We start from the raw sequence: 12,001 nt of genomic DNA on the forward strand, positions 1-12,001 counted from the left end.
AGCCAAAATTTCTTCCATATACCCATATTGCTTTCAAATTTTTAAAAATCATAATTAAATAAATCCCTTTTGTGAGTGCTAAAGCATTACAGTGCATTTTTTGTTATTGTTTATATTCTCTAGTTTGATTTGTATTTTATTGCCATCCTCCCACCCCACCAAACCTGGTTCACAAACTCTTTAGTATCAACAGAAATAACCTCTACTCCTGCTTAATTATTTTTTATTTCTCCAAGAATATCTGGCCTCATATTGTGCCAACAGCAGGTGCACAATGAATGCTCATCGAAATGAATAGGGATTATATAAAGATCTCTTGGCAGATCCACTTGTGAGAAGCAGCTGCAGGGGCGGCCAGCAGCATGCAGCAGAGCATCTTGGCCATCACGCCTGTTCAGGGGCAGATGGGTAACTCAGGGCTTCCCTGGCAGAAGCACGGCAGCCCTGGTTACTGTCTTCATCTTCTGCCAGTTCAGCTGTTCAGTTTTCAGGAAAGTGCAGCTGAATGCTTAGAAAATGTAATAGTTTCTTGAAGAAGTTTCCTTTAGTTTGATTTGACTCTATTATTTATCAGTGAACAGTTGGGCCATTTATTGCTTATTTCTTAAGCTATAACTGTATCAGTCTCCTATTACTGCTGTAACAAATCACTAAAACCTTCCTGGCAAAAACATAACACAAATTTATTATCTTAACAGTTCTCTAGATCAGAAGTCTAAAATGAATTGGCAGGGCTGTGCTCCTTCTGGAGGCTCTAGGGAATCATCCATTTCCTTGCCCTTTCCAGCTTCCAGAGGCTGCCTGGACTCACTACCCTGCATCATTCTGACCTCTGCTTCTGTCATCACATCTCCATCTCTACCTCTGACTACGTTCAGCCCACTTGGCTAATCCAGGATAATCTCCCCATTATAAGATACTTAATTTACTCACATAGGCAAAATCCCTTTTGCCAGGTGAGGTAGCATATTCACAGGTTCCAGGGATTAGAAATCGGACACCTTTGGGGGGGACATTATTCTTCCTACCACAGCAACCTACTTATCACCAGTGCCCCTTTGAGTTCATATTTATTTGTAGAAATAAGCCTGGGAAAAGAGTTGAGCCCATGTTTGCTCATGGACATGAAGACAAAGCACTTGTCTTTTATTTATTTATTTTTTTTGGCACTTGTCTTTTTTGTACCCATCTTCTAATTTTGCTCGAAATCACACAGATCTGTAGCCTGGTTTATGCAACTGCAGTGGGCTGAAGTTTGCATTTCCAGAGAAAAGATTGTTAGGACATCACTTTCCCTATCATTGGTATATTATCATGTGATCATTCGCTCACCTCTTTCTGCTTCTTGCCCCGGAGAGCCACATTGCTGACGCTGCTGCTCTCTCGGAGGGAGTCCACGGAGTCTCCGTAGAGCAGCTTAATGGCCCTGACGAGCCGGGCACAGGAGCGGCTGTGGTGCAGGTAGCAGTGAGGGTGGCAGTAGTCAACGTGGGTGCAGATGAAGCTTTGCTGATTGCACAGCAAGATCATGACCTGGAACACAGACATCACTGAAGCTCAACCAGGCAACCAGGGTACAGACCAACTGTGAACGACGATGTGGGGTGGAAGATGAAAAGTGAGAATGTCAACTTTCTTTAATGGGTCTTAAAATCACAATAATTCCACAGAGAATAATAATTCCCACAAGAGAACAAAGAGTTACAAGCCTTTATGTACGTGGCTTCTTTTGCTCCCTGGATTCACACTTGATAGAAAGTTCTTTTTGAAATAATACAAGGTTAAGTGCTCTTCAAAAGTTGAAACAATTATCGGGGAACGTCTGATTCCCAAATATTTTCAAATGAAGATTCTGAAATTAAAATGTATTATTTTTTCAGGTCTTATGTTGTAGAAGGAGCCAGGAGAAGAGCAGAAACTAATGAGAAGCTCCATCCCAAAGGATTTGGCTGGCCTTTGACAGCTGTGGGATGTCTTTAACTCCAGCCCATCTACATGGAACATGAAAACATTTCTGCATCTTCCACCCTGGCCTCTAACCTTCAACTGGGCCTTGAAACCCAGTGTAGCACTTCATTTCCCTCTCTACAAACTAATTTGTTTTCAGCTTTTGGGCTATTCTAGCTCTTCACTTGTGGCTTGATCTGGCTCAAATCTTCATATCTTCTAGACTTCTCAAGTAGTATTACAGAAAAGAACTCAGTTGATTTAAATGATATGGTTATTTTAAGAAAAGAAATGAAGGGCCTTGAGATGATAACTTCTTAAGTTGCCTTCCTAAAAAGGCAGTAGCATTCCTAGAGCTGCAAGTTTAGTCAAATCTGCACAGAGTAATCTTCTGAATGATTCTATCCTTCATGAAACTAGTTCCCACCCCAACACCTAAACTGTGCGAGACCATGTGCCACACTGAATGGAGAACATAAAGTAAGTCTACACAGATAAGACCAATCGAACCTCTAGAAAGGGCTGCCATGCATTTCCTTAGGAATGAGAGGTCCTGCTTAATCTGAGACAAATGTAAATAACAGTATCAATGCACCCCTCTCAAACTCAGCTAACAATACCTCATACTCTTCAAAGTTTTTTTAAAAAAAAAATAGGTGTTGTCTGAACAGAATATCCAGATCTCTCTCAAGATTCATTGAAGATCCCTGATATTCCTGTTTATACTAATATGAGTCAGGGCACAAAGAAGAACTGTAAACCTTCCCTTGTTATTCTTGAATCTGGCCAAAAAATGGTTCTTTGACTAATAAAACTGATAAACTTCTAGCAAGACTGATCAAAAAAAGAGAAAGAAAAGATAAAACCTACCAATATCAGAAATGATAAAGGCACATTACTGTAGATCTCACGAAATTTAAGATGATCTTAAGAAAATATTATAGAGCGTCTCCCCACAACTAGGGCATCTGCCGCCCGCTGGTGGGGGACCCTGACGCCCAAGGAGACAGGAGGAACCCCCAAGTGAACTGGTAGGATGTGGGGGGACGGGGGGGAGGAGAAGTGGAGGCCAGACAGGATAGGCGTCCCTGAGGCCAGGGAGATCAGGAGAGGCAGAAGGGAGGGTCCCTCCAGGAGGATGGGAGAGGAGAGGAAGGTGACTGCTCCACCCACTTAGGCCTGGGGAAACTGCTGAGCTCCCAGGCCAGTCCTCTGCCCTTCAAAGCCCCCTCCAGGCCACGTGGGTGCTTGGGGGCATAGGAGGGAGGCTGGGGAGATCAGGAGAGGCAGGTGGGAGGGACCCTCCAGGAGGAGAGGGAGAGGAGTGGAGGGCGTTCACCCCAGGCACTCGAGCCCAGAAAGCCTGCTGGGCTCCCAGGTGAGGTCCCCTACCCTCTGAGACCGGGGTGGGGGCATGCCCAGCCCCTTCTCTTCCTTGAGCCTAAGCACCACCCCCCACAGCTCCCAGGGCCTTTTCCAGCCCTGTGGGTCCTAAGCATAGCCCCTGCCCCCGACCCAAACCTCACCCTTACTTAGGCCCCACCCTCCACAGCCAAGGCCTTTTCCCCTTTTTTTCTTTTTTCTTTTCTTTTTTGTTTTTCTCTTTTCCCTCCTCCTCTTTCTTACTCTTGTGGTACTGTTGTACCTTCTGGTTGTTGATTCATCTATATTTTTATTTTTATATTCTTTCTAACATATCTGTTAGTTTCCTAGTATAATTTTATTTTTTACTTTGTAATTGTTTTTTGTTTGTTTGTTTGTTTTGCCATCCCACATGGCTTGCGGGATCTTGGTTCAGAAGCTGGGAGTTGGGCCAAAGCTCCTGCTGTGGGAGCTCTGAGTCTGAACCACTGGACTAATAGAGAACCTCATACCCCAGGGAATATTCATCAGAGTGAGGTCTCACGGAGGCCCTCATCTCAGCACCAAGACCCAGCTCTACCCAACAGCCTACAAACTCCAGTGCTGGAAGCCTCAGGCCAAACAACCAGTAAGACAGGAACACAATCCCACTCACTAAAAAAAAAAAAAAAAAAAAAAAGAAAGAAACGGCAAAAAAAAATGTCACAGATGAAGGAGCAATGTGAAAACCTGCAAGACCAAGTAAATGAAGAGGAAATAGGTAACCTACCTGAAAAAGAATTCAGAGTAATGATTGTAAAGATGATCCAGAATCTCAGAAAGAGAAGGGAAGCACACATTGAGAAAATACAAGTGTTTAACAAAGATCTAGAAGAACTAAAGAACAAACAAACAGAGATGGACAGCACAATAACTGAAATGAAAAATACACTAGAAGGAATCAATAACAGAATAAGTGAGGCAGAAGAACGAATAAGTGAGTTGGAAGACAAAGGGTGGAAATAACCACCAAGGAGCATAATAAAGAAAAAAGAATGAAAAGAATTGAAGACAACCTCAGAGACCTCTGGGATAACACTAAACACACCAACATTCGAATTACAGGTGTCCCTGAAGAAGAAGAGAAAAAGAAAGCGTCTGAGAAAATATGTGAAGAGATTAGAGTTGAAAACTTCCCTATCATGGGAAAGGAAATAGTCACCCAAGTCCAGGAAGCACATGGAGTCCTGTACAGGATAAACCCTAGGAAAAACACACAAAGACACATAGTAATCAAAGTAACAAAAACTAAATTGAAACGAAAAATATTAAAAGCAGCAAGGGAAAAACAAATATAACATATAAAGGAAACCCCATAAGGCTATCAACTGATTTTTCAGCAGAAACTCTGCAGGCCAGAAGGGAGTGGCAGGATATACTTAAAGTGATGAAAGAAAAATACCTGCAACCAAGATTACTCTACCAAGCAAGGATCTCATTCAGATTTTATGAAGAAATCGAAAGCTTTTCAGACAAGCAAAACCTAAGAGAATTCAGCACCACCAAACCAGCTTTACAACAAATGCTAAAGAAACTTCTCTAGGTGGGAAACACAAGAGATGAAAAAGACCCACAAAAACAAACCCAAAACAATTAAGAAAATGGTAATAGGAACATACATGTTGATAATAACCTTGAATGTAAATGGATTAAAGGCCCCAACCAAAAGACACAGACTGGCTGAATGGATAAAAAACAAGATCTAGATATATGCTGTCTACAAGAGATTCACTTCAGACCTAGGGACATATACAAACTGAAAGTGAAGGGATGGAAAAAGATATTCCATGCAAATGGAAATGAAAAGAAAGCTGGAGGAGCAATACTTGTATCAGATAAAGTAGACTTTAAAATAAAGACTACTACAAGAGACAAAGGACACTATGTAACAATCAAAGGATCAATCTGAGAAGAAGATATAACAATTATAAATGTTTATGCACCCAGCATACGAGCACCTCAATACATAAGGCAAATGCTAACAACCATGAAAGGAGAAACTGACAGTAACACAAAAATAGTGGGGATTTTAACACGCCACTTACATGAATGGACAGATCATCCAAACAGAAAATAAATAAGGAAATACAATCTTTAAATTACACAATAGATCAGATAGATTTAATTGATATTTACAGAACATTCCACCCAAAAGAGGCAGAATACAATTTCTGCTCAAGTGCACATGGAATATTCTCCCAGATAGATCACATCTTGGGTCACAAATCAAGCCTTGGAAAATTTAAGAAAATTGAAATCATGTCAAGCATCTTTTTGGACCACAACGCTATGATATTGAAAATCAATTACAGGAAAAAAAACTGTACAAAACACAAATACAGGAGGCTAAACAGTGAACTACTAAATAACCAAGAGATCAGTGAAGAAATCAAAGAAGAAATTAAAAAACACATAGAAACAAATGACAATGAAAACACGATGATCCAAAATCTATGGGACGAAGCAAAGGCTGTTCTAATAGGGAAGTTTATAGCAATTCAATCTCACCTCAAGAAACAAGAAAAATCTCAAATAAAAAATCTAATCCTACGCTTAAAAAAACTAGAGAAAGAAGAACAAAAAAACCCAAAGTCAGTAGAAGGAAAGAAAGCATAAATACCAGAGCAGAAATAAGTGAAACAGAAACAAAGAAAACAATAGCAAAGGTCAATAAAACTAAAAGCTGGTTCCTTGAGAAGATAAACAAAATTGATAAACTCTTACCCAGACTCATCGAGAAAAAAAGGGAGAGGATGCAAATCAATAAAATTAGAAATGAAAAAGGAGAAATCACAACTGACACCACAGAAATACAAAGGATTATAAGAGACTACTACAAATAACTATGTGAAAATAAAATGGAAAACCACAAAGAAATGGACAAATTCTTGGAAAGGTACAATTTTCCCAGACTGAACCAGGAAGAATTAGAAAATATAAACACACCTATCACAGTAATGAAATTGAAACTGCAATTAAAAATCTTCCAACAAACAAAAGTCCAGGACCAGATGGCTTCACAGGCGAATTCTATCAAACATTAACAGAAGAACTAACACCTATCCTTCTCAAACTCTTCCAAAAAATTGCAGAGGGAGAAACACTCCCAAATTCATTCTACGAAGGCACCATCACGCTGATACAAAAACCAGAAAAAGATATCACAGAAAAAGGAAATTATAGACCAATATCACTGATGAACATAGATGCAAAAATCCTGAACAAAATACTAGCTAACAGAATCCAGCAACACATTAAAAGGATCATACACCATGATCTAATGGGATTTATCCCAGGGATACAAGGATTCTTCAAATATGCAAATCAATCAATGCGATACACCACATTAACTAATTAAGGAATTAAAACCATATGATCATCTCAACAGATGCAGAAAAAGCTTTTGACAAAATTCAACACTTATTTATGATAAAAACTCTCCAGAAAATGGGCATAGAGGGAACCTACCTCAACATAATAAAGGCCATATACGACAAACCCACAGCAAGCAGCATAATCAATTGTGAAAAACTGAAAGCATTTCCACTAAGATCAGGAACAAGACAAGGATGTCCACTCTCGCCACTCTTATTCAAAATAGTTTTGGAAGTCCTAGCCATGGCAATCAGAGAAGAAAAAGAAATAAAGGAATACAAATTGGAAAAGAAGAAGTAAAACTGTCACTGTTTGCAGATGCCATGATACTATACATAGAAAATACTAAAGATGCCACCAGAAAACTACTAGAACTAATCAATGAATTTGGTAAGGTTGCAGGATACAAAATTAATGCACAGAAATATCTGGCATTCTTATACACCACCAACAAAAGATCAGAAAGAGAAATTAAGGAAACAATCCCATTCACCATTGTAACAAAAAGAATAAAATACCTAGGAATAAACCTGCCTAAGGAGGCAAAAGACTTGTACTCAGAAAACTGTAAGACACTGATGAAAGAAATCAAAGATGACATAAACAGATGGAGAAACATACCATGTTCTTGTATTGGAAGAACCAGTATTGTGAAAATGACTATACTACCCAAAGCAATCTACAGATTCAAGGCAATACCTATCAAACTACCAATGGCATTCTTCACAGAAATAGAACAAAAAATTTTACAATTCGTATGGAAACACAAAAGATCCCGAATAGCCAAAGCAACCTTGAGAAAGAAAAATGGAGTTGGAAGAATCAGGCTCCCTGACTTCAAACTATACCACAAAGCTACAGTAATCAAGACAGTATGGTACTGGCACAAAAACAGAAATATAGGTCAATGGTACAGGATAGAATGCCCAGAGATAAACCCACACACATATGGTCATCTAATTTATGACAAGGGAGGCAAGAACATACTGTGGAGAAAGAACAGCCTCTTCAATAAGTGGTGCTGGGAAAACTGGACAGATACATGTAAAAGAATGAAATTAGAACACTAACACCAAACACAAAAATAAACTCAAAATGGATTAAAGACCTAAATGTAAGACCAGACACTATCAAACTCTTAGAGGAAAAACACTCTTTGACATAAACCACAGCAAGATCTTTTTAGACCCACCTCCTAGAGTAACGGAAATAAAAACAAAAATAAAGAAATGGGACTTAATTAAACTTAAAAGATTTTGCACAGCAAAGGAAACCCTAAAACATGACAAAAAGACAACCCTCAGAATAGGAGAAAATATTTGCAAATGAAAGAACAAAGGATTAATCTCCAAAATATACAAACAGCTCATGGAGCTCAATATCAAAAAAGCAAACAATCCAATTAAAAAATGGGCAGAAGAGCTAAATAGACATTTCACCAAGGAAGATATACAGATGGGCTAGAAGTACATGAAAGGATGCTCAACATCACTGATCATTAGAGAAATGCAAATCAAAACTACAATGAGGTATCACCTCACAGTGGTCAGAATGGCTATTATGAAAAAATCTAGAAACAATAAACACTGGAAAGGATGTGGTGAAAAGGGAACCCTCCTGCACTGTTGGGAGGAATGTAAATTGATACAACCACTATGGAAAACAGTATGGAGGTTCCTTAAAAAACTAAAAATAGAACTACCATATGACCCAGCAATCCCACTACTGGGCATATACCCTGAGAAAACCATAATCCAAAAAGAGACATCTATCCCAATGTTCACTGCAGCACTATTTACAGTAGCCAGGACATGGAAGCAACCTAAGTTGCGTGGTCTGGGAAGATCCCACATGCCTCAGAGCGGCTACGCCCGTGAGCCATGGCCGCTGAGCTTGCGCGTCCGGAGCCTGTGCTCTGCAACGGGAGACGCCACAACAGTGAGAGGCCCGCGTACCGCAAAAAAAAAACAAAAACGATTCAGGCACCTCAGTGTTCATAGCAGCACTATTTACAATAGCTAAGACATGGGAACAACCTAAATGTCCACTGACAGATGAACGGATAAAGATGTGGTATATATATATATACACATACATACATACATACATATATATATACACACAATGGAATATTGCTCAGCCATAAAAAGAATGAAATAATGCCACTTGCAGCAACATAGATGGGCCTCAAGATTTTCATACTAAGTGAAGTAAGCCAGACAGAGAAAGACAAATACCACATGATATCACTTATATGTGGAATCTAAAACATGACACAAATGAACTTATCTACGAAACAGAAACAGACTCACAGACATAGAGAACAGACTTGTCATTGCCAAAGAATAGGGGATGTGGGAGAGGGATGGACTGGGAGTTTGGGATTAACAGATGCAAACTATTATAAATAGAATGGATAAACAACAAGGTTCTACTGTATAGCACAGGGAACTATAGTCAATATCCTGTGATAAACCATGATGAAAAAGAATATGAAAAAGAAAATATATGTATATATGTGTGACTGAATCACTGCTGTAGAGTAGAAATTAACACAACATTGTAAATCAGCTATACTTCAATAAATTAAAAAAAGAGAATATTATAAACATCTTTTTGTTAATAAATGTGAATATTTGGATTAAGTTAACAAATCCCTAGGAAAAAAAATCAATTTGCCCAATCTGCTCCCTGGAGAAATCTTAATTATATTACATAAATTAAATCTGTAATTAATAACTTTACTACAAAGAAATTTTTACATCTAGAAGGTTCTACCAGTGATCCCTTCTAAATATTTAAAGAATAAATAACTCTGGTCTTACACAAACACTTCCAGAGAGTTAACAGTACACAAAACTAAAAAGCATTATTGAATAAAATTGAAGAGATCCTAAATGAATGATGGAACACAAATTAATGGAGGATAGACCATTTTATACATTAGAAGACTTATTAAAGATTTTAATTCCTCAGTTTTAATGATCTTTGTATTCAAAGTAAGGCTGCTGTGGAAGCTTTCTTATGGAAATTAACAAGGTGATTCTAATAGAAATGAATATAGCCAAGAATAGAACAGGCCACCCTGCAGAAGAACAAAGCTGGAGGATTTACACTTATGTGAAAAAAAGAAATCAGACACAATAGAGTACCCAGCATATGTCACCAATTATATGCATTTCAAAAACAGACAAAATAATTATTGGTTTTAGAAGTTAGAATGGCAGTGACCAATAGGGGAGAGTAGTGGCTGGTCGAGGGCCCGGGTAGGGCTTCTAAGGTACTGCTAATGTTCTTCTTGAACTGGTGGTGGTTACACAGACGTGTCCATTTTGTGAAAATTTATTGAGCAGTACACAAAGATTTTGTATGCTTTTTAATATGTAGGTTGGACTTCACTAAAAAGTTTACTTTAAATATAGCTGCCTCAGAGATTCTCAAAATCAGCCAGTTCTGGAGATTAACCAGTTCCAAGGGCATAGCACTGTAAACACTGAGCGTGAGGTACCAGCCAGCCCTTTATCTGACCCTACCAGGAAGTCAGATTAAAATCAGAGGAGATGGAGACATTCCATATCTAAGATCAATAATAGTGCTGGCCTCTTCAATAAGTGGTGTTGGGAAAACTGGACAGCTCCATGTAAAAGAATGAAATCAGAACACTCCCTAACACTATACACAAAAATAAACTCAAAATGGATTAAAGACCTAAATGTAAGGCCAGACACTATCAAACTCTTAGAGGAAAATATAGGGAGAATACTCTATGACATAAATCACAGCAAGATCCTTTTTGACCCACCTCCTAGAGAAATGGAAATAAAAACAAAAATAAACAAATGGGACCTCATGAAACGTAAAAGCTTTTGCACAGGAAAGGAAACCATAAACAAGACGAAAAGACAACCCTCAGAATGGGAGAAAATATTTGCTAATGAAGCAACTGACAAAGGATTAATCTCCAAAACTTACAGGCAGCTCATGCAGCTCAATATCAAAAAAACAAACAACCCAATCCAAAAATGGGCAGAAGACCTAAATAGACATTTCTCCAAAGAAGATATACAGATTGCCAACAAACATATGAAAGGATGCTCAACATCACTAATCATTAGAGAAATGCAAATCAAAACTACAATGAGGTATCACCTCACACCAGTCAGAATGGCCATCATCAAAAAATCTAGAAACAATAAATGTTGGAGACGGTGTGGAGAAAAGGGAACCCTCTTGCACTGTTGGTGGGAACGTAAATTGATACAACCAGTATAGAGAACAATATGGAGGTTCCTTAAAAAACTAAAAATAGAACTACCATCGGACCCAGCAATCCCACTACGGGGCATATATCCTGAGAAAATCATAATTCCAAAAGAGTCATGTACGACAGTGTTCATTGCAGCTCTATTTACAATAACCAGGACATGGAAGCATCCTAAGCGTCCATCAACAGATGAATGGATAAAGAAGATGTGGCAATGTATATATTCCATATATATTCCATATATACAATGGAATATTACTCAGCCATAAAAAGAAACGAAATTGAGTTATTTGTAGTGAGGTGGATGGACCTGGAGTCTATCATACAGAGTGAAGTAAGTCAGAAAGAGAAAAACAAATACCATATGTTAACACATATATATGGAATCTAAAAAAAAAAAAAAGTTCTGAAGAACCTAAGGGCAGGATAGGAATAAATACGCAGACGTAGAGAATGGACTTGAGGTCACGGGGTGGGGGGAAGTGTAAACTGGTATGAAGTGAGAGAGTGGCACAGACATATATACACTACTAAATGTAAAATAGATAGCTAGTCGGAAGCAGCCGCATAGCACAGGGAGATCAGCTCGGTGCTTTGTGACCACCTAGAGGGGTGGGATAGGGAAGGTGGGAGGGAAATGCAAGAGGGAGGAGGTGTGGGGATATATGCAAATGTATAGTTGATTTGCTTTGTTATAAAGCAGAAACTAACACATCATTGTAAAGCGATCATACTCCAATAAAGATGTTAAAAAATGATAATAATAATAGTGCTGGCAGTACCCTGCCAACTGTGGATCTCACATCATGCTTCCCGACCTTTCTTTTCCTTTCTTTACACCCAGGTCAAACCTTGAACTGTAATCTGTGCTTGGGATTCCCTCCTGCCTGTGCCCTCTGGAGAGCCCTTTGAGGTGTGACCTTCATCATCTTAGAATCTCCGTGTCCTAGTTTACAATTTGATCTAATACAGACTCAAGACTGACACCATGACCTTGCTCTCAGCACTTGTGGT

The 12,001-nt window shown here is 38.8% G+C and overlaps 1 protein-coding gene across 3 annotated transcripts in view; it reads right to left on the bottom strand.

The window, feature by feature from the left end:
• The window catches only part of UNC80 (unc-80 homolog, NALCN channel complex subunit), a 247,081-nt gene that overhangs the window by 102,235 nt on the left and 132,845 nt on the right, over positions 1–12,001 (bottom strand). For all 3 annotated transcript variants that reach the window (XM_060015561.1, XM_060015559.1, XM_060015560.1), the window contains one exon: positions 1,333–1,533. In XM_060015561.1, coding sequence (XP_059871544.1) covers positions 1,333–1,533 — 201 coding nt within the window. The remainder of the gene's footprint in view (positions 1–1,332; positions 1,534–12,001) is intronic.

Source organism: Delphinus delphis, chromosome 7 (assembly GCF_949987515.2).
Source record: "Delphinus delphis chromosome 7, mDelDel1.2, whole genome shotgun sequence".
Classification (NCBI taxonomy): domain Eukaryota; kingdom Metazoa; phylum Chordata; class Mammalia; order Artiodactyla; family Delphinidae; genus Delphinus; species Delphinus delphis.